Source organism: Candida tropicalis (genome assembly GCF_000006335.3).
Source record: "Candida tropicalis MYA-3404 genomic scaffold supercont3.3, whole genome shotgun sequence".
NCBI classification, from domain to species: Eukaryota; Fungi; Ascomycota; class Pichiomycetes; order Serinales; family Debaryomycetaceae; genus Candida; species Candida tropicalis.
Window position 1 is genome coordinate 235,311 of NW_003020055.1, and position 26,204 is coordinate 261,514.

Genomic DNA, 26,204 nt, shown 5'->3' on the forward strand with positions numbered 1-26,204 from the left:
TCTGGTATTGGTGCATCTATTAGTGATAAATGGGTTGCTGACACGGCAATGACTTCTTTATATATCACATTCTCAACTATTGGGTTCTTTGCTGGTACTATTTGTAATACCATTGGTGTTAGAGCTTCTTTAATGTTTGGTGGTGTTGGTTATGCTATTTATGCTGCCTCTTTATTATCATTTAATCATAAATGAAAATAAAAGGTTTTGTTATTTTTGCCGAGGCATTCTTGGGTATTTGTGCTGCTATTTTATGGGGCTGCTCAAGGTGCCATCATCATGTCTTACCCAACTGAAGAAACAAAAGGTAGAGCAATTATGATCTTTTGGGTTATTTTCAACTTGGGTGCAGTTATTGGTTCAATTATTCCATTGGCTGATAATATTGAAAATGTTGGATCTGCCGCAAATGATGGTACTTTCATTGCCTTTATCGTCTTGATGATTTGTGGATCTGGTGTTGCATTTTTCATGTTACCAATGTCTAAAGTTTGGAAATCTGATGGTACTAGAGTCGTTGCTAAAAAACATCCAAATTGGAAAGATGAATTAATTGGACTTTGGAGAACTTTGATCCAAGATCCAAGGATTTTATTTTTGTTCCCAATGTTTTTTGCTTCTAATTGGTTCTATACTTATCAATTCAATAATGTCAATTATGGTCGTTTCAATTTGAGAACTAGATCATTGAATTCATTGTTGTACTGGTTAGCTCAAATGTTGGGTGCTATTGTCTTGGGTTATATTTTAGATTTCAAGAAATTTAAACGTTCTATGAGAGCAAAGATTGGCTGGGCCATTTTGTTCATTACTGGATTGGCTATTTGGGGTGGAGGTTTGAAATTCCAATTGGGTTTCACTCGTGATGAAGTTGAATCTGATACTCCATCTATTCATCCATTAGATTACACTGATGGTGCTTATATTGGTCCAATGTTTCTTTATATCTTTTATGGTGTTTATGATGCTATTTTCCAAACTTTTACAATTTGGATTATGGGAGCTATGTCCAACAATCCAAAGAAAACTTCCCTTTATGCTGGTTTCTATAAAGGTATTCAATCAGCCGGTGCTGCTATTGCCTGGAGATTGGATGCAGTTCATACTCCTTATATGAGCATGTTTGCTTCCTCTTGGGCTTTGGTTCAAGGTTCTTTATTGATTGCCGTGCCACTTATTTTCTTTATGATTTCAGATACCACTGCTTTTGAAGATGACGACATGGGTGGTATTGTTGATGATGGTGAATTAGAAGTTGTCAAGTCTAAAGTCGAATATGTAGAAAGTAAATAGACTGTGTTGTAAGCAAATGATATGTTTGTTGTTTAATATTCATGATTCAAATGGCTCTTCAATCTCTCACTCGCTCGTGCGCTCGCAGAGGGGGCCAACAGGTTTTTGCAGTAATCCGCCCAATTCGAAAAATCTCTATCGCGATGATTTGACTTGGCCGAACCAAAACAAAAAAGAAAAAAATATTCATCGACTGAATGAAAATCACACCAGTCAAGATCCCCCATCGACAAGCATAGACAATCATGTTGATTAATGATGATTCTTTATATTTGTATAATCTAACCTTGAAACCTGGGTCTCATTACACCCAATCTATTGTTGGCCAATTTTATCCATCGATCAATGATGATAATGATGATGATAGGAAAAAGAAACCTCAACAATTGATCCTAGTATCATCAACCACATTACAACTTTATGAAATACTTCCTGACTCTGGAAAACTACAAATTAAAACATCTCAAAATTTACTTGGTACTATAAACAAAGTTGAAAAGATAAGTATTGAAGAAAAACATGACTCATTGGTGATTACTAGTGATTCAGGAAATATATCAATACTAGAATATTCAACAAAAGAGGAAAGGTTTATTTCTAAAGGACAAGAATCAATGACTAAAAATGGATGGAACAGATCATATGTTGGTGAATATTTAGCTATTGATCCAGAAAATAGATGTATTTTAGTATCTGCCATGGAAAGAAATAAACTAATTTATAAAATTGAATCAAAAGAGTTGAGTTCACCTTTGGAATCCACTAGTAAAGGAGTGTTGACATTGGAAACAGTTGCATTGAATACTGATCATGGGAATCCTTTATTCGCTGCACTTGAAATTAATCAGGATAAAGAAATTGTATTAAACTATTATGAACTAGATAGAGGGTTGAATCATATAGTTAAGAAGAGATCATCAGTTCTGGAAAAGCCCCCGCAGGATGCAAACCATTTGATTTCTTTACCAGGACCTGTTGGTGGTATCATGGTATGTGGTAAGAACTGGATGTTTTATGAAAACTTCGACTCCTCACAAAGAATTTATCTTCCATTACCTAGAAGAAAGGGGAATGAGGATTCAATAATTGTCAACCATGTTACTCATATTTTAAAGAAGCAAAAGTTTTTTGTTTTGATTCAAAATACTTTAGGTGATTTATTTAAATTGGTTATTGAATATGATTCAGATAGAGAGATCATCAGAGATATTACCATTACTTATTTCGATACTATTCTTCCGTGTATCAGTTTAAACATTTTCAAAAGTGGGTTATTATTTGCAAATGTTTTGAATAATAATCGTTCATTATATCAATTTGAAAAACTAGGAGATGAATTAACTGAGACAGATTTGATTATAAAATCTTCTGATTACGATGATTACAAAAGCGTGATCAAGCCTACCAAAGTTATAACATTTGATCTCAAAAGTTTGACAAACTTGGCATTGATTGATACTTTGGAAACATTGAGTCCGATCCTAGATGCAAAATCTATAGACTCTAAATTGGTAACTTTATCTTCTCATTCATATTTGAAAACAGTCACTCATGGAATTCCCACTTCCACCATGGTTGAATCTCCATTACCTGTGATACCAACTGATATATTTACCACAAAATTATCATTTGAATCTGAAAATGATGAATATTTGGTTATTTCATCCTCGTTGTCTTCCAAAACATTAGTGTTGTCAATTGGCGAAGTTGTGGAAGATGTGGAAGATTCCGAATTTGTATTAGATCAACCAACTATTGCTGTTCAACAAGTGGGGAAGAATTCAGTAGTGCAAATTTACACTAATGGTATCAAACATGTAAGACAAATTAATGGTGAAAAGAAGAAAATAACAGATTGGCTTCCACCAGCAGGTATAACAATTACCCACGCTGCTACAAATAATCAACAGGTATTAATTGCATTATCCAATTTAGAAGTTGTCTATTTTGAAATTGATCATTTGGATGATCAATTGATTGAATATCAAGAAAGATTGGAACTTTCCAGTTCAACAACAGCTCTAGCTATTGAAGAACATACTAACAATCATCATCAGAGTCCATTTGCAATCATTGGATGTTCAGATGAAACAATTCAGGTGGTTTCTTTGAAACAGCAAAATTGTCTTGAAATTCAATCCATTCAAGCATTATCATCAAATTGTTCAAGTGTTAAGATGATTAAACTTGGGAAAGATTTAATGGTCCATATTGGTATGAATAATGGAGTTTATGCAAGAATTAAAATTGATCCAATTAATGGGAAATTATCCGATAGTAGAATTAAATATCTAGGTTCCAAACCTGTCAAGTTAAACATTGTGAAAATTAATAAAGAAATCACTGGGGTGTTGGCTGTTTCTTCCAAATCTTGGATTGGCTATTATTATAAGCATGAATTCAAAACCACTCCATTATTAGACATTTCTGTATCATTAATTGATGGTTGTTCATTTCTGAGTGAAGACATTGGAGGTGATGCAATCGTGGCAATTTCAGGTAATGATTTAATTATATTTACCCTTGGATCAGAAGAAGATGAAGGATTATTTGATCCTCTGAGAGATTTCACTATAGCAAAGACTAAATTAAGATATACACCAAGGAAATTGCTAACTTATGAAGATAGATTAGTTGTAGCAGAAACAGAGTATAATATCAAAGGTCCATACAAGAGTAGTATTAATGGGGATATCAAAGAAACTATTGATGAAGAACATTATGAAACATTTGGATATGAAAGAAAACCAAAATCATGGAGTAGTTGTTTACAAGTTTTTGCAACTAATGATCTAAATACAGTTTTACAAAGCATTGAATTTAAATCCAATGAAAGTATAGTATCTTCAACAATGGTTAAATTTGATAAAAACTCCCCATATATTATAATTGGTATAACTACGAATCAGACATTTTTACCTAATTCCCATGGTAAATCATATTTATTTACATTTAAAGTAAGTAAAAACAAAACCCTTCAGTTTATGCACAAGACAGAAATTGAAGAAATCCCACAAGTTGTATCCAATTTCCACAACAAACTATTAGTAGCAAGTAAGAATATCATAAGATTATATGAATTGGGTCAAAAACAATTATTGAAAAAATCAACAACGGTAATTAATTTCCTAACAAATATAATCAAAATCATCCCACAATCAAATCGAATAATCATATCTGATTCTCATTCATCATCAATAGTTTTTGCCAAATTTGATAATTTAGAAAATCAATTCATCCCCATTGCAGATGATATAATTAAACGACAAGTTATTTCTATGTTTCCAATTGATTCTGATACTATTTTAACAAGTGATAAATTTGGTAATTTGGGAGTATCTAGAATTGATGAAAATATAAGTAGACAAATTGAAGAAAAGAAAAGAAAAGAGCAGATAATGAATTGATTTTCACCTATTTCGGGATGGTCAATTATTAGCATCTCTTACATGCTGATTATTTCTAGGACAATTACTTAGCTCGGTGGGATGCACTGTACATTTAATCTTGGGTTATAATAAACTATCAACAAAAGCACGTACAAAATTAGCCGCCTAATGTATAACCTAACTTTTATTATTTTTTGAGTGTTCCGAATATAATATTATTATAACTCACGAATGGGCTTAAGGTTTATGTCTATGGTGTTCACAAATAAAATATCATTTAATCAATATTACATATTCTGTTTCATGAATCATCGTTCGTGTTGATATTCAAATAGCGCTTGAATTAAATGGGTGTGTCTTATTGGTCAGCAGTATCACCATCGTAATCATCACCCGGAAATTTGTCCAACCAAGAATTACATCAGAATTGCGGTGAGTCATTACTTTTCTAGACAAAAACGTGAGCCCGTTTTCAAAGGAACAATGTAGCTTTTATATGTTTAACATAGGTGGTTTTACATCTTAGTGCATATGCATAAAGTATGCACCTTTATTTGTTTTGTGCATGTTAAACTAAAACAAGTACTTTTCCTATTGTTTGTTACTTTTAGATGTTGGAACAAAAGAAAGACGTACTTAAATTTCATGTGGATTCCCATTTCCAACGCTTACGAATTAATCCTTTTGAAAATAGGAAAATTTAGTCGGATCATCGGCGTGTGTGTGTGTGTATATGTCTTTTAATGTCATGTCATATTATGTTAAATTATACTTAATTAAATTAAGCCTTGTTTTTGTACTTCTTCTTCTTCTTCTTCTTCTTCTTTTCACATCATGTATTATGATGTAGTTTCCTGGGTATTACAAATCCGTGTTTTATTATATTCATCACGGAGAATAAAAGAATTTTATACGATACATAGAATCATACTATATATATATATGTATATGGCTTTACATAGTAATAATAATAATAATAATAATAATAATAGTATTATTAAGTCACGAAAAGTTTTCTTTTACTATTATTATTTATCCAACTACATAATAATTTTTGATGGTTCTTTTTCATATTTTTGCAACTAAACTAATTGTACGTGATTGTACGACATGAATGTGTAATAATTAAACACGGTTGATTCTTTCTTTCACTTGTTGGAACCATTGATTCCCTTTGTTGGGAAATCTGGTTTGCATAGAATATTTTTCGCAATCAAATACACACATAATAATCCGATGCAATTTTATAATAGAATAGTTTTTAGTTTACAAAGTAAGGGGAGATCGAGCGTATTGGTATATCAAGAGTAATATCGGCAATAGTTTATAAAATTCGAAATTAAAACACCCCAACATTCGATGTATATCTCGTCTAATACTGTATTCTTTTTAGATTGTACTCATTTAAGCCGTTAAAAACTTTATTACTCTTTCTTCTACTTCACATTGAGTCTTCTTTTGTTTAATAATATTGCCTATTTAATCAATAAGGTTGTTATTTTTAAACCGAAGTCACCAATACTAAACCAATATATATTGGCCATGTTGTTTTCTTTGTTCCACTTTCAGAAATAGTTGGCTTGGGTTTTTGGTTCTTGCTTTGAGTTACTTAACTAGAACTCGATCCAATTTTTGTTTTTGTTTTTTAAGTGGGAGTACAAAAATTGATAATGTGCCCAAAAATCCATAGGGAATGAATGAAAGCGTTGAATTCACAAACCCGTGTATGATACGTGTAGATACGTGAGTAGACATGTATAATATTATAATTTGTTCCCATTTCTTTTCATGGCTGTTGTTTAAAAATTTGCATTGTTCAAATGAAAATGGGAGATGACTATGGATTATAGAATAATGTATGTATGAAGATATCCTTGTTTCTATTACACAACAATAAAACATACATTGAATTTTGATTCACTTGAGGTTTAGTCCTTGGTTATCATGTGGTGATTAGAATCCACTAGGTGGTAATCGCGTAGTGTCGGTATTACCTGGTCTTTGGTTATTTCTTATTTTACTCTTGTGAAATAATATGAGCAAATAAATTATTCACCCAATTTGAGATTTGAAAGGATGCAGATACTAAAATAATAAATTCCAATCACTACTAAAATAATAATAATAGTAATTATAATAATAGTAACATCCAATTTTCACTTTCAATGGTTTACGTGGCAGATATTGATGATCTTACTCTTGGAAAGATGTCGTCACTTACGTACACCGTGAATAACACACGTATGGATCAGAAATTTCTATAATCGTATCATTTATTGCAAAAAGTCAAAAAAGAAATGTTAGTTGATAATTGACGATGTTTATTGAAGCCAATTGATCATCAACAAGGTTTTATGTAAAATGTAAGGACTCTTAAATGAATTTACCTTCCTTTTCCCTTTCTAGCACGGAAAAATACCAACATTTTATGGGGCTTACCATTTTAAAAGCACAAAATCCTACATCCCATGCCATTCCATCCCAAACATTATTAATGTTTGACATTTGCTTGAAATTCCTCCGAAGAACGGTGGAATTTATGATGATTTCGCCGAGTTTGAAAACTTTATTATTATTAATTATTATAATTCCATGTAACGAGTAATAATGAGAAGTTCAAGAGTTTATCTTTATTAATTATTATTCTAAAGATAGCATGGGTCATCTCCATTTCTTTTTCATTTGTTTCTTTAAAGAATTCAACAGATATCATATTTATGCTTAATAAGATCTATGATACTTTATAATAAATACATATATCCATCAACCAGAAGTTAATAATAATGATAATAATAATAATCTTTATCCATTATTCTCCAATCTTAGAATGATAGCCGTTTCTTTAATAAAAAGATGTATAAATTAAGAAATAATTAACAAGTTATGTTGGGGATTAAACACACACAAGTATATGGCATGACCCAACACTCAACACACACACACATATATATACATATACACATGAGGGGTAATGTGTTTATGTGTGTGATATTGACTCTCCCTAATTTGTATCCATCCTCACCAAGTAACTGTAAAATGTGTCAAATATGGAAATGCACTAAACCCACACTCACTCCACAGAGTGGGAGTGTTCGTGTGTGTGTGTATGTGACTTACACATAATTGTTTTAGTCGTTATTGTTGTTTTTGTTGTTGTTATTTTATTTCTCATTACACTTCAATACGTTTAAGTCATCTTACATGCATGGTTATGAAACATGAAAATAATATTGTATGATACACATAATTAAACAAAAGGAAAGCATTACTATTCGTTAATTTCAAGTCACCAACAATAACAAATCAACTAAAATAAAACGTAAATCACTACTCTTAGGGACCACACATCTTCTGAAACAACATCGAACTTACTATTTCAATGAAATCATACATTAAATTACACCTAATCATCATCTTGTTTGAAATCGTATCTACTTGGATTAATAGTGAGGTAATATTATATATTATTGATGGTTGTAGCAATTTACGAATATTATTCATTAATTTTAAAAATATCCCTTGTGTCTTAGTATAAACTTTTTTAAAATTTTGAAGTGAATCAAGTTGTTCATTTATGTTTTTTCTTTTTTAGTTGAATAAGAATAAAGCACTACGTCATTCTAATACACAAATGAAAAGAATAAGATTGTATTTCATTGACGATTGTCCTTTCTTCTTACCGCCTATTCTCCCTACTGCCTATCTACCCCATGGAGTGTACATGCGTATGTCGATTACTAATCAATTGTTGGCTTTCGACTTGTCTTTTGTTTTGTGAGATCATCTTGATGTTTAAATTTCCTGTTTTTCTTTATATTGCCTGTAATGCTTATATTATTTTTTTTTTCTTATATTGTTATTCACAAAAGTTCACTTGCATTCTTCATTATTCATTCTTCATTCTTTTGTTTTAATAGTGATTATTATTTTATGCATTTTCATAGTACGAAGAATGTTTCACTTTAAATCCAGAATCTTCCCCTAACAACTACACACCAATTTTGTCAACAACATCAAAAGGTGTTGTTGATAGTTGTAATGTAAACTATCTCCATTATGTGTAACCTATCTAGGTTAGTAGCACTTTTGTTTTTATCCTAAAGTTTCCTTCCCTTTTTTTTTTGCTTTTGCTCTTTAATCAATCTTGCATCGTAGTACATTTACTATTTCAAAAATCAATCATTGGTGGTTATACTCAATCACTGAATTAGGAAATAATCAAGATGATGACGAGAAAGAAGAGGGGACTGTTGAGGCTGATTCCGATCCGATTCAACAAACAAACAAACAAATAAATAAGAATCTAATGCATAGTTTATACTTCATATCCAATTATCCATTACTTCTATAGCAATATCATGTACACAAGTGTGTCTTTATATGGTTATGTGCATGGGTGAAAATAAAGCAAAAATTGAGAAATTGAAAATCGCCGTGGAGAAATAGGAACTACAACAATAACTAAATAATAATCGTAACTTTAAAGATTCATAAATAATTATTATTATCAACACTTGAAACTACAGTTATTCTAACCGTTGAGTTGAATCTGGAGGCGTGAAGAAAAGAAGTTCTAGAAAAGATGATTGTTGATTAATAATAATTTTAATTATTATTATTTCATACTTTCTTCGAAATAATTGCAAAAAAAAAAGACAAAAAAAAATTTAAGGGGTAATCTTGCCAGCAACTATAGACACATTTTTCAAAAGTACACTCTAATTCTAAATCCAAGTCTAATAGAGCAAGTATCCCTTTTCTCTTTCTTCTCCTTCTTATTCCCTTCGGGAATACTCATCATATTAACTATTGGCACTTTTGTTATCTTTCTTTTTAGTTATCTTTTGGTCTCCTTCTCCGTTTGTTTCCGAAGTGATGAACCCATATTATTCACAAATATATAATTCTTGTCTTTAATTGATTGATTGTAATTTTAAGTTTTGCTTTTTTAAGTTAAGAGTGGCGTGGTGTTCATGTATTAACTGAAAACAATAGATGATTTTCCTTTAATCAATTGTCCATGAAACGTTAGAAAGAAAATAAAGAAACACACAGTATTAAATTAAATTGCAAAATTGACCCTTTCTTTAACTTCCCTTGAAAAAGCACCTACGAATTTTTTTTTTGGATTAAAGCTTACGTAAATGCAAGATGATTAAAGTACAACAAATATCGATATAACCAATGGCGGTTAGAAGAGATTAATTTCATTCGAATAACTACTAGTAGTCAAGTAGATAGTTTAGGGAATTTCACAGATATCATGTTGTTTTCAATTGTTCATCTTATTCACAGAGAGAAAGATTATAATAATATTAAATAAGAATTTTGAAAGGATTTAATTGAATAGGAACATTGAACAATTTTGCTTTTTAGTCTTCTAGAATAATTTAGTAATAACTCATTATGCATATATATTTATTATTACAATAATAATCTTTGTGGATAAATTTCACAACTGTATGTAAATCGATTAATAAATCCCCGAAGAAATAGGAGAACAACAAGAAGAAGAAGAAGAAGAAGAAGTGGAAGAACAAGATGATGAGAATATTATTATTATTATTATTATTAACAACCAATTTCAGGTTTAATTTTTTCCATAAACTCCGACTTTCCATTAACAGATTCTATTGGAATAAGTATTATAACAAATATTGATCCAATATCTAGTTGTGAAATAATATTATTATCTTGTTGTTATTACTTCATCTCATCAACGGATAATTATTATTTTCAAAGCAACTAGATAAACTTGGATCTTCCATTGGTTATTTATTCTTGTTAGAAGTTTGGGTAATTATTAAAAGTTAACTATTTTTCAATGTTAAGTATAAATTAACTGCAAAATATAAAAGACTATTATTTTTAATGGAATCTACTTCCATTTGTAAGCTACATACTCACTAAATGAATCTAGACGAAATAATCACCAAATGATCCATGTCATCCAATGTTTATGTTAAAGTCCATCCCTTGTTCAAATATTCTTCTTTTGTGTGTGTGTGTGTGTGTGTATCTCTCCACATCGGAAATATGTCCATTTAATTAATCAAGATGCAAAAAAAAACAATAGCAAAATATGAGACAAGTAGTAAAAATAGGAGAAGAATTATGTGATAATATTCTGATTTAATGAATAAATGGGCGGTAAAAAATAAGACAACCAACATGATTCTATCAAAAAAAATTTCATTACTAGTTTCAAGTTGAAGTTTATTCTAGAATGGTTATTATACGTATCTTAGAATATGTCATATTGTTTAAAAAGAATTTCAAGTAATCGTACATTTTTTGCTTTTTTCTGTTTTGTTTTTTACTGGGAAATAATTGCCAAATTTTATAACAAATAAAAAATCCCTCTTCATATGATCAATAATAGATTGCTTAAAAATCCGGTTATTCTTGTATCTTGATGTTATATGGATTAATTTGTTCATAGGAAAATCTATTGATGTGTAAATCAATTTGATAAACTAATATGTAACAAAAAAAGAAAAAACGTATGAAGTACTCAACACTTCAACAACGTGAATCAACATCATATAGAGTCATACCAACCAATAGAATAACACATCACAATAAATATTCCATGAGTACGGAATTATCATTTTTCATAAGGTATTTTACATATTGTTTAATAAAATCAAACCATGGATTGAACTTCCTATCCAAACACGCTACGAATCCTCCAGTTATATTTGTATACCGTGATTAATGTGAAATCCTGACAATTTTGGAGTGTCAACAAATACGCCATCATAGTATAGTGGTCAGTACGAGTCGTTGTGGAGCAATAACACAACAAATCCGACTAGACCCAGGTTCGATTCCTGGTGATGGCATTTCTTTTTTTCTTGCTTTATCTCGGTAATAATTTCCCTTTCATACTGCAATGATAACAAAGCCCCCTTTGATCCCTTTTTCTTTTTATCATGTTTAACTAAAAGTTAAAACTCCTCGAGGTTAAATCACAAGAATATATAATTAATATTAGTACTATAACACTAAACAAAACAAAACAATAAAAAAACAAATTAATCAACAGGGTAATAATATCTATAGATACAATCTAAAATTAGAGAAAATAGGTCTATTCTTCTTTTTCTTCCTTTTTGGCTTTAGCTTGGGAATAAAATTTAAATGGTAATTTAGAAACTTCTGCTAAAGATTTATCAGGATTGAAATTTGATTTATCAGAAGATGATTTATCAAATCCATAACTTTTCAGTAATGGAGGACTTTTCTTGACATCTTTTTGTCTTTGTAATTTATCAACAATTTCAACATCTTTAAAAGCTTCAATATTTTTAGCCATTTCTTCATCAATTAATTCAGCTTTAATTTCTTCTTCTTCTTTAGGTGCTGATTTTTTAAAAATACGTTGAGGTTGAACTTTATCTTCCCGATGTTCCCATGGGAAAATTGGTTGTTGTTGTACATATTCATCTTCATCATCTTCATCTTGTTTCTTATGTTTATCATCGGATACATCATCTTCATCATTAGCTTCCCACGCATTTTTAGTTTTATTGAATTGTAAATTTCTTGCTTCACCTCTTGGTAAATTCAATAATTTATATTTCAAATGAGCATCTTTACCAAAGAAATTGTTAAAATCATTCCACCAAAATTGATGAAAATTAGCTAAATCACTTGATAAAATACTATCATAGTGCCATGGTTTAACATTACCAATATAATGTAAAATTTTAATATCTTTGAAAAATCTATTAAATGCTGGTAAATATTGATAATCATGACGATAATTTGGAGTGACATTATACAAATAAGGTAATCTTATCCAATTTAAATTGAAAAATTCATTTAATAAACCTTGATCAGCACCATCAAATGAATTATTTGAATCTTTGGTAAAATCAATTAATTTATTGAAAATTTCTTTATTTGGTTTCAATTTAAATACACCGGAATTAAAAATATCTGGCCAACCTGAATCTGGAGAAGCAGCAATTTGATTTGATTCAATTGGATAATTTTCAAAAATATCATCAAAATTAATCATTGGTAAAACATCTGAATCTAAATAAACAATTGAATCATAGTTAGTTAAATTCCATAATAATAATTTTGAATAAGTAATTGATAATTCTGATCTATTTAATTGATCAACTAATTTTTCTAATGGAGATTTAATGATTTCATTATCAATTGGAATAATTTCATCATAAATTGATTCAATTAATGCAATATTATCTGATGAAATGCTACTAGTATCTAATAAAATCAATAATTTATGATTTGTTTCCAATTGTTTTAATTTTTGACCCAATGTTAGAACACCTGGTAAATATGATTCACCAATCAAAAGTGTAGCATAAGCAAATGACATATTTGTTGATTCAAAAGTAAACAAAAAAGAAATAAGATATTATAAAAAACCAGCTAAAATAGTTTAATAGTAATTCTAAACCTTTTCTTTTTAATAATAATAATAAAAAAAGACAGAGAGTAAAGATATTAAAATGAAAGAAAGGAAGGAATTTATAAATAAATAAATGAATAAAAGATAAGATAAAAAGAAAATTTGTTGTGGGTGTTTATTGTTGTGATGTTGTTAATGATGAAAGCAATTTCTCATGCGTATAAATTATTATTAGTGTGTGGGTTATGGGCGTGTACGTTTGCCTAATAATCAATTTTGTTTACGTTTTTAGTTGTTGTGATTGCAATTCTGGTTTGTACACGACCACACCCACACACACTTACACACACACGCAATTATCAACCAATAATTAAATTAAACAGAGTTATTTTGTTGAGTCGGATTAATTGAACAACACATACGTTCGATCTGTATTGTACTTTAACTTCCTTTTTTAATTGTGTGGTACATATTTCATATTTACATGTATATATATATATATATATATAACAAACGTCCTGCCTTTATTGTTCTTTTGTTATAGTTAATGGACACCCTTTATAGAATTTACATCTGATAATATTTCTTTTGTTTCCGAGTCTCCTATTGTTACACTCGTGTGTGTGTGAAACTACCCAAACAATTCTGACCTATAAAACTAATTTAAATTTTATAATTTAAATTTTATATTCAAACTACATTTAAAATCGGGCAATTTTTTTTCTCCTTTTCTTTTCTTTATGTGTAATGTTTGTGTATTCTGCTCTCTCTCTCTTCCCCCCTCCCCTTCTCCCCATTTTTTTCTCCCCACCGCCTTATTGGTCGTACGTCGTGGTACAAAATCATTCCATTTCTCGTATTAAACACAATGTACAGACAAATTTATTTGTCACTACACCCAATAATACATAATCGGACTATTTCATTCCTAATTCAGCCTGTAGTTATTTTTGTCTATGCCGTCTAATGATAATAATCTTCAATACACCGGTAGTTATTTTCATTGGGAAATTCAAATCTTGTATATTGTAATTCATTAAAGCAATGAATATTTCTCTTGAATCATCCTTGGATACAAAATCATGAAATTGAGAAAAACCAAATATATTCAATAATACTTCTTTCCTTAAGTGTTACTAATGGTACATCCCTCTTGAGTTATTAATAAACTTCATAGAAATTGCCTAGTGGTATGGATTTTTAGACTAACTAAACTATCTACATTGTATAGTGATATTATTTATCAATTCTTATATTGTTATTAGAACTACACATTTCGACCCAGAAAGTAATATATCTAACAATATTGCATCTAATAAAGATGTAATTTCTATTACAAAAGTATACTACTGGTTTTCAACAGTATGGTTAAGGTGACAAATTTTGATATGGTTATGTTTTTTTATTTCTTTTACAGCATTTGGATTACAATTAATGGTTTGATGCAAACCTAAAATTCAGTAAATTAATTAAAACACAATAATTAGGTTTTCTGCATTAAATATTGATGTTACAATCATATAAAGGTTAAATTATGTGTCAATATTCTTAATATTTATAAGAAAGAACATTTAATGGTCAAATCATACTTGATCATTATATATATGGCTGCGAAATTTCACTTTTTCTCTCAATACAACAAGAACACTTTTTCTAAAATTATACACTTAACACAATTGTAATGAATTTAATAGAATATATAAATAGAAATCATAAATAATTATAATTGTATTCATCATTATTCCATAAAAGTATTTAGTATTTTTTTTTTCTCTTATTCTTTCTTATACTCCCAAGAATAAGAATAATAATTTTGTCCATCTTAATTTTGTCCTATTTTTCAAAGAAATTCCATTCACACATACACACATACAAATACTATAAATAAATGTATAAAAATAAAAACGCCCCAATAATGGTTATATTCAATGCTATTTATGTCTCAGAATCATTTAAAATTCATTTAATTATTTTGTTCAAAATCTAATCATCTTATTGTTCAATCTCATCTTTAATTCAACTAATAAATCTCTTCCTTCCCCCCGCCTCCCCTCCTTTCTTTCTACTTATTGGATCATCATAAATTAAATCCCCCTTTATTTCTTTTTTTTCCTCGCAATTCCAATTGGAATCAATCAATCTTCATGTATAATCTATCAATTTAGTCTCTACCTAATTCATATCCTTTATTAATTTTAGTTTTGACTTCTTCCGTTTGTTTGTTTATGTTTTCTTTTCCTTTTTCTTTTTCTTTCAATTCTGTGTAAGTAACGTAACAGGAGGGGAAATGAAGAAATTCTCATGGAACGCGCCGTGGTGATGATGTGGAAATGTTAGTATGACATCAAATCAAACACAAAATAACTACCAACGGTTCACGTGCTCGGTACTACAATTCAAATGGCAATATGCAAAACTTATGAATAAAAAAAAATAATTATACTAACAATACTATTATACAAAGTGAATATCTCTCTATACACTTCTTATTTATATTTAATGGATATCATTCCACTTAGGAATACCTCCCTTAATCAACTTCTTTAACTTCAAAAGTCCAATTACCATTTGTAGGATCATAACTAATAAATTTCATACCTTCCATAGTTTTCAATACTTCAACATGAGCTTTAACAGCTTCACTCTTTGGATCAACTATTGGTAATTTGTCTGCTCTATTAGTTGGATAACATCCCTCCAATGTAATTTTGGCTGGTAAATTCAATCCTTCTCCTGGTTTAGGTTTATTATCATCAGGGTATATAATACAATTGTGATCGCAAAATATAATCAATTTACCTAAAATATCTTCAAAATTAACCATTGATGATAAATCAACTGGTTCAATAAATTCTAATTCACCATAATTCTTTCTTCCTATTTTCAAACCTTTGATTGATTTCAATTCAACAAGTGATTTCTTCTTCAATTCTGAAATTGATGGTGACATCCAGTAACCTTCCTTATTAACAACTTCTTCAACGTCTTTAACTCCGTCTGGAGTTTGTTCTTTAATAATTTCCTTCTCTTCTCTAGAAACTGCTTCAGGAGTAGATGACAATGCAATTTCTGGTCTTTCTGATTTATCTAAAACAAAAGTAACTGGTTTACTTGGACTATATGGTTGGTTTGGCAATAACCCAGTAGGAGCATTGGATTTATCCAATACCAAATTCTTAAAACTTTCCTTTGGTTTGAAAATTTCACTGCTGATAATGGCTTGGTCAGTAGCACTAGAAAATAAACTATCTGTTTTCTTCTTAAAAACTTCATCTTGAACTGTTTCGATGGGCTTCTTTGATGGTAATGCACTAACCTTGAATAATGGGGTGATCTTTTGTGATGTGCTACCCAATGTAACAGACTTCTTTACTGGTGTAGCTGCTCTAATTAATTTAGCTTGTGGGACATTGTTGGTTTGTTGTGCTTGTGTTGAGCCGCCAGTAATTGATTGGAAAAGCGGATTGTTACCGTATGGGTTTTGAGAATTAATATTGGCCAATGTTTGTTGTACTTGTTGAGGTTGTTGTAATGTAGTAGCACCTCCAAATAAACCACCTCCTGTAGCACCACCACTTCCAAAAGTTGTAGCAGGTTTAGCACCAAATAACCCACCTCCAGTAGTAGAAGATCCTCCTAAGGTAGATGATGCACCACCTCCAAATAATCCACCACCGGTTGTAGATTGTTGCTGGGTATTACCAAACAATCCACCGCTAGTTGTACCTCCACCTAAAGTAGTTGCTGGTTTAGCTCCAAACAACCCACCACCTTGTTGTGGCTGTTGTTGGTTTTGTTGTCCCCCAAACAAACCTCCAGTGGCTGGTTTGGCTCCAAATAAACCCCCACCTGTAGCACCACCTGTAGCTGGTTTAGCTCCAAACAAACCCCCTCCAGCTTGTTGTTGTTGTTGATTTTGTTGACCAAATAATCCTCCTGATTGTTGTTGATTAGCCTGTTGGCCTCCAAATAATCCTCCTGTAGCAGGTTTGCTACCGAATAATCCTCCACTTTGTTGTGGTTGTTGTTGGTTTTGTTGACCAAAAATACCTCCTGTATTGGCATTGCTTTGGCCAAACATCGAGGTTCCTGTTGGTTTAGCACCAAATAATCCCCCACCTTGTTGCTGTTGATTTTGATTTTGATTTTGTTGTCCAAATAAACCACCAGTATTTGAGGCACCACTTTGTTGACCAAATAAACCCCCTGATGTAGTTGAACCAAACCCTGTTGCTGGTTTATTAGCACCAAATGCAGTATTGTTCTGTTGTCCAAATGTACTTGTACCTGATCCAAATCCGGTACCACCTCCAAATGCAGATCCACCAGTATTAGATCCAAATGCGGTATTACCACCTGAACCTCCAAATAACCCACCACCACTTTGTTGCTGTTGTTGATTTTGTTGACCAAATGGTGAATTATTGTTAGCAGCACCAAATGCACCAGTATTGCTTTGTCCAAATGGGGAATTGTTATTGTTACCAGCGCCAAATCCAGAAGATTGTTGTCCAAAGGCACCACCGGTTGTATTGCCCCCTCCACTACCAAATAATCCACCACCGGTGTTAGATGATCCAAATGCCCCTCCTGTTGAAGCACCAAAACCAGTGGAAGGTTTACCAAACGCACTAGTACCTGAGCTACCAAAAGTGCTGGTCGCACCTCCACCAAAAGCATTTCCAGTGTTACTTGAACCAAATGGTGATTGATTTTGGTTATTAGCCCCAAATGCACCACCAGTAGTAGTTGAAGCACCACCAAATGGTGAAGCACCAGCTGGTTTACTACCAAATGCAGAGCCAAATGCAGAACCACCAGCGGTATTGGAAGCCCCTCCAAATGGCGAGGTTCCTGAAGTTCCACCAAAACCAGTGTTTCCTGATGAACCAAATCCAAATCCTCCAGTAGAAGCACCGGCTGTATTACCAAATCCAGTACTAGCATTAGCACCGGCAGGTGGGAATCTTCTTCCTTGTTCATAATCTTTCAATCTCAATTCTTCAAAAGAAAAATTTTTATATTCTGGCATACAACAAATGTTTTGGAAAATATTGGTCATATTAGCAGAATCCTTTTCAGTATAAGCACTGAATGGTTTTACAGCAGTACCATTGTTGGTATTTGGATCAGATGCTGCACTTCCACCAAAGGCGTTTGTGGTTGATGCACCAAAAGGTGATGAAGTATTTCCTCCAGCTGCACCAAATCCTCCAAAAGTAGAAGTTGCTGGTTTACTTCCAAATAAGCCACCACCGGTATTGGATGATCCAAATGCTGATGTGGTATTGTTTGCTGTACCAAATGCAGAATTTTGTTGTTGTTGTTGATTTTGTTGGCCAAATGGTGATGATGATGCATTGTTATTAGACGATCCAAAAAGGCCACCACCAGTGTTACTTCCAAACGCCAGAGTGGTATTGGTATTGGTATTAGATCCAAATGCACTAGTATTACCAAAACCTGTAGAAGAATTGCCTGCATTACCAAAGATACCCCCACTTGTTGATGTGTTTGAAGCACCAAATGGTGATGTTCCAGTATTGGTCGATGAAGCACCAACTCCGCCGAAAGGCGAATTGGTTGTTGTTGAATTAGATCCAAATCCTCCAAATCCAGTCGAAGATCCTCCAAACATTTGAATGATTGATGATTTGGTATTTATGTGATTTAATGATAATCAACTATCAAGTTACAGTGATTCTCCTATACAGACTGTTTTTTTTTTTTCTTCTTCTTCTTCTTCTTTTTCTTCTTCTCTTCTTTACGCTGAGAAAGATTTTTCTCTCCCAATGTGAACAAATCGCACTACCAAACACTCGTGTTTGGATATATACACAATTATTGAAACCGTTGTTTGTGCTGATTATTTTAGTTTCAAGATGTATTTAATACAGTTGTCCAGTGTATGATCTTGTTCAATGGAAATTTCAATTTATCACTTACCATAAATTGTATTTTCAAAACATACTTTTAGAATGCGTGATTTCCAAGAATCAAATAGATAATCCACTAAAGATGTTATTTATATTACAATCTCCTAGTTTCTTTATACTTTGAATACCTTTTCACATAAAAATAATTCTCCAGTTTATAGTTTGACTAATTCAATTGATTCAAATAGTAGCAGCAAATTATTATCGACTTTTGGATTACCATTGATAGTCGTGTAAATTGAATAATTAAAGTTTGGTGTCACGTTTCCTATCTCTACAAATCCACAATTCAACCAGGAACAAAATAATTCTAGGAATAGTATTCCGCCATGTCTCCATATCCAGTTCTTACCATCAAATATATAATAAACCATAATATGAATAAACCGCGGAACATTTAAGAGTATGGTGGGATCAATGGTGGTCTCTTAAACCAAAGTCGTGTATCAGTATAAAAAATATATCTACTAGTTTACTTCTTTTTCTTAATCATACTTGTAATATCGTTGCCATCAGATGAACGTTTCTTCTTATTGTCCTTCTTCTGTGTTTTGGCAACCTTGGATTCAAATTGTTTCAAATGTTCAGCACGTTCTTTGCTACCCAATTTGGAAAGTTCTTCTTTTTTAGCAATAAACTCTTCATCATCAACTTTTCTACCTTCTAACCATTCCAATAATTTGATTTCTTCGCCATATACAGAATCATCTTTTTCAACAGGAGTCTCTAAAATAATAGGAATGTTTTTCAATCTTTCACAATTGGCAATAACTCTGAAAACTTCCAATCCCAAGAAACCATACCCAAGTTTTTGATGTAAATCACGACTGGAATTCAATGGAGATTTTGAGTCGTTCAAATGGATTGCTGATAAATACTCAGCACCAATTATATCATCGAAATGCTTTAAAAATTTATAAAATTTGTCCTCATCGGAAATATCATAACCAGAAGCAAAGGAATGACAAGTATCTAAGCAAACACCCACTCTTGATTTATTCTCCACCATGTCAATAACGTCCTTAATATCTTGTAAATTGTTCCCAATCAAATTACCACGACCTGACATATTTTCAATAACAATTTTAACAAACTCGGTTTCCTCTATAGCACGATTGATATTCTTGGCCAAACGTTCTAACGCTTCTCTATGATCACTATCTAAACTGGAACCAGGATGGAAATTATACAACCCAATATTTAACAATTCACATCTTTTCAAGTCATCCAAGAATGCACCATATGCTTTTTCTTCCTTTTCTGGATCAGGATTACCCAAATTTAGTAAATACGAACCGTGGGGTAAAATGTCAGTTCTTGGATTGTACTTGTGTTTTTCACATAATTCGTGAAATTTTTTCACTTCTTCTGGTTTAATCGGAGGCGATTCCCATTTTCTTGGTGATTTAAGGAATAATGCAAAACTATTAGCGCCAATATCCATAGCATTGGTCACAGCATTTGAAATACCTCCCGCCATTCCAACATGGGCACCAAACTTGAAATTACTAGTTGAGCTTCTTGAATATTTGAATGATTTTTCTACTTTTCTATTGGCATCATGTTAGTTAGATTAACTTATCAAGATATCTATATCTAATGTAAAAGAAAAACGACATACACTTTAGGCGGCATAGTTGATGATGACAAAAACTTGATTTTGGAATCGCGTGTGGTGATGACGAAATTTTCATTTCTCTTTCTTCTTTCTCATTTCATCACTGTACGAGTTTGTTCGGGGCCAAAACGCACGTTCCGTTCGGCGCACAGCACAGCACAGCGCAGCATAGCACGGACCCAAAAAAAAAAATTAGTAACGTAAAGAAAAGAAAAGCAAAGAAAATTTTTCTCTTTCCTGTTTCGTTTATCAGTGGGAAGAGATTTTATTTTTATTTTTTGTTTGACTCGTTTGGCATCAAAAGAAAATCCCATCTAAAGATCCACAGTTTTTTCTTTCTATCCTTACTTCTTCTAATACTCTGACTCCCATTCTTGTTTTAAAAACACAATTCATTGCCATTATTATCATCACCCATGTCAACTGCTACCAATATAAGACTATCGATATTGAAATATTTCCGTGCATTTTTCATACCAGATAATACACTACATCCTAGACAAAAATGGATTCTTGGACTAATAAACCTTGCTGCGGTTGTGATATTTTGGGTGCTGTCCAGTTTCCTAGTGAATGCAGTCGTTGAAGGTGATACTTATAGAAAACCATTCTTGATCACTTATATAAACACTAGTTGTTTTTGTTTTTACTTGATCCCTTACTTGAGAATTGAAAAGTTATCTTTGGCCCAATTTTGGGATAAGTTTCTTGAAGAATATCATTACAGCAAGCTCGTTGATAAGACCGAACAGCCATTGATTCGCAATTATGGTTCAGGAGATAGTTTAAATGATTTAGAAGATCAAACATTGGAAGTTAGTGATTCAAGTATACCTCAAGAGGATTTGAATGTTAATATTTATGAAACAGCAAAATTATCTTTTCAATTTATTGTATTGTGGTTTTCTGCAAATTTTGTTACAAATGCTTCATTATCCTATACATCAGTAGCTTCACAAACAATTTTATCTTCTACATCATCTTTCTTCACTTTGATTATTGGATTCATGGCAGCCGTTGAAAGAATCAACCAAAACAAAATAATGGGTATCCTTTTGAGTTTTGCCGGGGTCATGATTGTTACCAAAGCTGACACAGATGAAAATAATCCAAATAATGATAAGTCTGCTTGGATTATATTCTGGGGTAATATCCTTGCTTTATCTGGGGCTTTACTTTATGGTGTGTACACCATTCTTTTGAAACTTAAGATTACTGTTCCAAACTCAAAGAAAGAAAGAAATTTGAATACCCATTTATTCTTTGGATTTGTTGGGTTATTCTGTTTAGTCTTTTTATGGCCATTATTGATTGCATTACATTATCTTGAAATTGAAAAATTTGAAGCTCCACCTACATCCAGTGTGACCTGGCTTATTTTTTCCAACGCTGCCATTACATTTGTCAGTGATTTCTGCTGGTGTAACGCTGTATTATTAACTAGTCCGTTGACAGTAACTGTTGGGTTATCAATGACAATTCCATTAGCCATGGTCGGTGACTGGGTTTTCAAAGAATTCGAATTGAACATGTTGTATATATTTGGAGCTTCAATCGTCACCATTGGTTTCCTTATTATAAACAGAGATGAAGAAGAGGATTTTGTAGAAGATGACTAGACAGTAACATGTTTTATAGACAATATAGACCTAATGCCGTATTAATTTCAGCATCGCGGATAATATCGAAGGAGAACACGAGTGAACAAATGTTTACTGAAACGAAAAAAAAAAAAAAGAAAGAAAGAAAGAAACCACCGACAAAACAACACATTGAATTAGAGTATCGTCCAACAAACCCGATGCATTTAATTCAATTAGTTTTAGCATATTTGCTATTACTTCCGTTTTCATTATGTGCGTCACCAAATGCCGTCAAATTAACTGAATTGGCTAAAGAAAGTGAAAATTTCATTATCGACATTCACAACAGTGATCTTTCTATTCTTGATGGTCCAAGGGATTATTACACAGTTCTAATATTTACTTCCACTGATCCATCCCATGGTTGTAGTCAATGTTCAAATGTTTATGAATTTATTTCTTTAGTTTCAAAATCTTGGTTTCAGGATTATTTGGATTCTCATTTATTGACTTTTATTAATATTGATTTGAATGATCCTAAAAATGGGAAAATTTTTGGCATGGTTGGATTACAAACTGTTCCACATATTTGGTTAATTGCTCCTAATTTATCAGCAGAGTATGGAAATCCAAATAAAATATTTGAAGATGCTCATCTTCAATTCAAAGTTCCTCAAGTTTCTAGAGATGAACAAGCTTTAGAATTTGGTAAATTTTTAACTGATCATTTACAAAGATCAATTTTAATTAGAGAACAAAATCCATTATTTAAATTTGTTAAAACTTTTATCATTACATTTTCTGTAATTGTGATAATTAGAAAGAAAGGTCCAAGTAAACTTACAGGTACCAAGAAGAAAACAATTGTAAGTTTACTCGCCATCGCTGTTGTTCTTTTATTCACTTGTGGATATCAATATACTATTCAAAATGCAGTTCCTTTTATTGCAAAGGATGATAAAGGTGGTTTGGTTGTAATTAGTGGTGGTCAACATTATCAATTTGGTATTGAAACTTTCCTTGTGGCTGCTAATTATGCTCTGTTGGCAGCAGCAGTATTACTGTTGACTTACATTGGAAGTTATAATGTCAATGAAAAAAGCTTAATTAAAAATGCATACATTAAATCCCTATTGGTATTGATCAATGCAGTTGTATTATACTTGTTGTATAGTTCTTTAACCAGCATTGTCCTTAGAAAAGACCATGGATATCCTTATCATTTCACCAAATTATTCTAGATACTGATATATAGTTTTGCATTATAAATATACACAAAGAATACAACATGAATTTAGGTTTCACAAAACATAAGATCAATGATACTAGGAATAATTTTGGTCACGTGACTTTGGTGAACTTATTAATTAAATTTCAAGATATTAATATCACAATGAATTTTCATACAAAAGAAAACTAATGTAATCATTAGAAAGATATTTACTCATTCTACTGAGATAGTTGAAATATGCTTATAAATTTTTTGAGTGATAGTTTTTGATGGATTGAATGTGTCTCAAGAGTTGTACTTCGGGTTAATGAGCTTAATTTACCATAAAAATTTGCAAAACTCGGTCTCATTATAATTATCAATGATATTGATAAGTATAAGGTATTAATATATAAGTTTGGTAATTTTTTGTGTATTTATTACGTGGTTAATGTTCTGTCATTTAATGTCATTATTATTGATCAGATTCTTCAGTACAATTTCCCCATATTTTTTTGCAAAATATGATTGAAATTAAACAAAAACATTCAACCACCGAAAATTTACTTAAATAATACTTATTTTCAAATATAATGCTGACGTTGTCATAGTGAACATATATTTCGGATACTTTTATGATTAATTAATATAGCGTCTTATCATGGAGGTGTTCTAATCAGACGCGTCTCCTAGTGATGCTCTTGGTATACCACACGCACTAAAAAAAAAACTTGAAGTACGCGATAATGACTGGCAAGTTATTTACTAATTTTTCATTTCATATATGTCAATGCTTCGACGAGGCTCATATTCAACTATTTCATTTATTACAAGAGTTAACATTATTTATAGAAGAAGCATATCCAATTCGCTGTACAAAATGTCAAAACGTATTCTAATTACTGATTTTTTCAGTAAAGATGTATCAAAGGCCAAAAAAACAAAAATCCAAAAGTCAAAGATAAGAAAACCTACTGAGAAGAAGAAAGATATTCTGAATGGTAAACAAACTATTGCTAAGGAACAGATCGAGAAATCAGAGGAAAAAGAACTAAAAGATGAGAAAGCAGTAGATGAAGTGTCAAAAGATGAAAAATTAGTAGATGAGGTGTCAAAAGATGAGAAGGTAGTAGATGAAGTGTCAAAAGAAGAAAAACCACAGGATATAAAGAATCAAACAAAATCTGATGAAGAAGTATCTGCTCCAGAATTTAATGGTATTGTTAAAGATCATCCAGATAACTATGATAAATTTTGTGAAAAATTCAATTTCAATAAATCCAAATGGGTAGATTCATTAAATCCCGAGCAAAGAGAATTGTTACGTTTAGAGATTGAAAGTTTACATATAACATGGCTTGCATTTCTTCATAAAGAATTGACAAAACCATATTTTCTTAAATTAAAGAAATTTTTGAAATCACAACTGGGAAAGACAATTTATCCACCTGCTAATCAAATTTACTCTTGGTCACAATTGACACCATTACCTGATGTGAAATGTTTAATTATTGGACAAGATCCATATCATGGACCGAATCAAGCACATGGATTGGCATTTTCTGTACTCGAACCGACGCGCCCTCCTCCATCATTGGTTAATATCTATAAAACAATAAGTAATGATTATCCAAATTTCGAAGTACCAGATCCTAAGAAACAACCAGGAGGAGGTAATCTTACCAAATGGGCCAAGAGAGGAGTTTTGATGCTTAATGCTGTTCTTACAGTAGAAGCTCATAAAGCAAATAGTCATGCTAATCAAGGTTGGGAAGAATTCACTGAGAATGTGATTAAAAATATTTTGGAATTTCATAAAGATGATGCTCTTGTTATTATGGCATGGGGTTCGCCAGCTCAGAAAAGAGTAGCCAAATTTAAAATGGCTTCTAATAAAGATCACTTTTTAGTTTTGAAAACAGTTCATCCTTCACCATTGTCAGCTTATCGTGGATTTTTGAACCTGAAAGTCTTCCTTCAATGTAATGAATTTTTGGAGAAACACCAAAAGGATAAAATAGACTGGGGTTTAATAGATGGAAATATTGTGAAATAGACATTTATTTAATAATACAACCAATGATAAATCTATTAATGAATTAATTTCCTTTAAACTTTTCCAATTCTTGAGCTAACCAATTGGCTTCTTTAGCCATGGTGGCTTCATCTCGAGGAACTCTATCTGAATCACTTTTAGCTAATTCTTTATCTACTTTATCTTCATATGCTTCTCTGTATGAATTTTTCCTAGCGAAAAACTCTTCATATTGCGTTTCCAAATCTTCCACTTCCAACTTTGTATAAATAGAATCTCCATATCCGTCTGTTTTGTATCTTGGTATAATATGGGTATGCAAATGTGGTACAGATTGTCCGGACTCAGGTCCATCTTGAATAGCTATATTCAATGCATCAGCTTTATATATATGTTGTATAAACTTGTGAATCAACTGAAGTGTATTCATATAATCAATGGATTCTTCTGAAGATAAATCAGCAAATCTTAAAATATTTGTACGTAACGGAACCACTAAAACGTGTCCCGGAACTAAGGGTTTTAGATTAACTAATGCATATGTGTATTTTGATTTGAAAAACACTTGTTTTGTCACCAAGAACTTGTAAAAGAATATCTCTGTTGTAGTCATCGTAAAATTGGATTGATGAATCAAGTCATGAAAGAAAGGATTTGTATTGTACAGATTTCTTTTTTCTTTTTTTTCAATGTTCTTTGTTTGGTCTCGTTGCCGATGCTATCCTCCCCCACAGAAGATGAGCAGTTTTACACC

At 31.5% G+C, this 26,204-nt stretch overlaps 9 protein-coding genes and 1 non-coding gene across 10 annotated transcripts; 6 read left to right on the forward strand and 4 right to left on the reverse strand. All coding sequences in view use genetic code 12, as the record gives it.

Annotated features, from left to right (window-relative positions):
* Positions 1 to 279: 279 nt before the first annotated feature.
* On the forward strand, positions 280 to 1,293 carry NGT1 (Ngt1p; the record flags this gene model as incomplete). The annotated part of the gene is made up of 1 exon (XM_002547874.1): positions 280 to 1,293. One exon carries the CDS (start codon positions 280 to 282, stop codon positions 1,291 to 1,293), a length of 1,014 nt encoding a protein of 337 aa, XP_002547920.1.
* Positions 1,294 to 1,538: 245 nt separating this feature from the next.
* Positions 1,539 to 4,700, forward strand: CTRG_02218 (U2 snRNP complex subunit; the record flags this gene model as incomplete). Its single annotated transcript, XM_002547875.1, has 1 exon — positions 1,539 to 4,700. One exon carries the CDS (start codon positions 1,539 to 1,541, stop codon positions 4,698 to 4,700), a length of 3,162 nt encoding a protein of 1,053 aa, XP_002547921.1.
* A 6,737-nt stretch (positions 4,701 to 11,437) lies between these two features.
* Positions 11,438 to 11,527, forward strand: CTRG_06416. The gene has a single exon. It is a non-coding gene; the product is annotated as a tRNA-His (tRNA).
* Positions 11,528 to 11,775: 248 nt separating this feature from the next.
* Positions 11,776 to 13,035, reverse strand: GLG2 (Glg2p; the record flags this gene model as incomplete). Its single annotated transcript, XM_002547876.1, has 1 exon — positions 11,776 to 13,035. The coding sequence occupies one exon, from the start codon at positions 13,033 to 13,035 to the stop codon at positions 11,776 to 11,778; it is 1,260 nt and encodes a 419-aa protein (XP_002547922.1).
* A 2,563-nt stretch (positions 13,036 to 15,598) lies between these two features.
* CTRG_02220 (FG-nucleoporin) lies at positions 15,599 to 18,706 on the reverse strand (the record flags this gene model as incomplete). The annotated part of the gene is made up of 1 exon (XM_002547877.1): positions 15,599 to 18,706. The coding sequence occupies one exon, from the start codon at positions 18,704 to 18,706 to the stop codon at positions 15,599 to 15,601; it is 3,108 nt and encodes a 1,035-aa protein (XP_002547923.1).
* Positions 18,707 to 19,476: 770 nt separating this feature from the next.
* Positions 19,477 to 20,484, reverse strand: APN1 (DNA-(apurinic or apyrimidinic site) lyase; the record flags this gene model as incomplete). The annotated part of the gene is made up of 1 exon (XM_002547878.1): positions 19,477 to 20,484. The coding sequence occupies one exon, from the start codon at positions 20,482 to 20,484 to the stop codon at positions 19,477 to 19,479; it is 1,008 nt and encodes a 335-aa protein (XP_002547924.1).
* Positions 20,485 to 21,038: 554 nt separating this feature from the next.
* CTRG_02222 (uncharacterized protein) lies at positions 21,039 to 22,241 on the forward strand (the record flags this gene model as incomplete). Its single annotated transcript, XM_002547879.1, has 1 exon — positions 21,039 to 22,241. The coding sequence occupies one exon, from the start codon at positions 21,039 to 21,041 to the stop codon at positions 22,239 to 22,241; it is 1,203 nt and encodes a 400-aa protein (XP_002547925.1).
* An 8-nt stretch (positions 22,242 to 22,249) lies between these two features.
* CTRG_02223 (dolichyl-diphosphooligosaccharide--protein glycotransferase) lies at positions 22,250 to 23,446 on the forward strand (the record flags this gene model as incomplete). Its single annotated transcript, XM_002547880.1, has 1 exon — positions 22,250 to 23,446. One exon carries the CDS (start codon positions 22,250 to 22,252, stop codon positions 23,444 to 23,446), a length of 1,197 nt encoding a protein of 398 aa, XP_002547926.1.
* Positions 23,447 to 24,199: 753 nt separating this feature from the next.
* Positions 24,200 to 25,471, forward strand: CTRG_02224 (uracil-DNA glycosylase; the record flags this gene model as incomplete). Its single annotated transcript, XM_002547881.1, has 1 exon — positions 24,200 to 25,471. One exon carries the CDS (start codon positions 24,200 to 24,202, stop codon positions 25,469 to 25,471), a length of 1,272 nt encoding a protein of 423 aa, XP_002547927.1.
* A 43-nt stretch (positions 25,472 to 25,514) lies between these two features.
* CTRG_02225 (HIT family protein) lies at positions 25,515 to 26,063 on the reverse strand (the record flags this gene model as incomplete). Its single annotated transcript, XM_002547882.1, has 1 exon — positions 25,515 to 26,063. The coding sequence occupies one exon, from the start codon at positions 26,061 to 26,063 to the stop codon at positions 25,515 to 25,517; it is 549 nt and encodes a 182-aa protein (XP_002547928.1).
* Between the last annotated feature and the right edge of the window lie 141 nt (positions 26,064 to 26,204).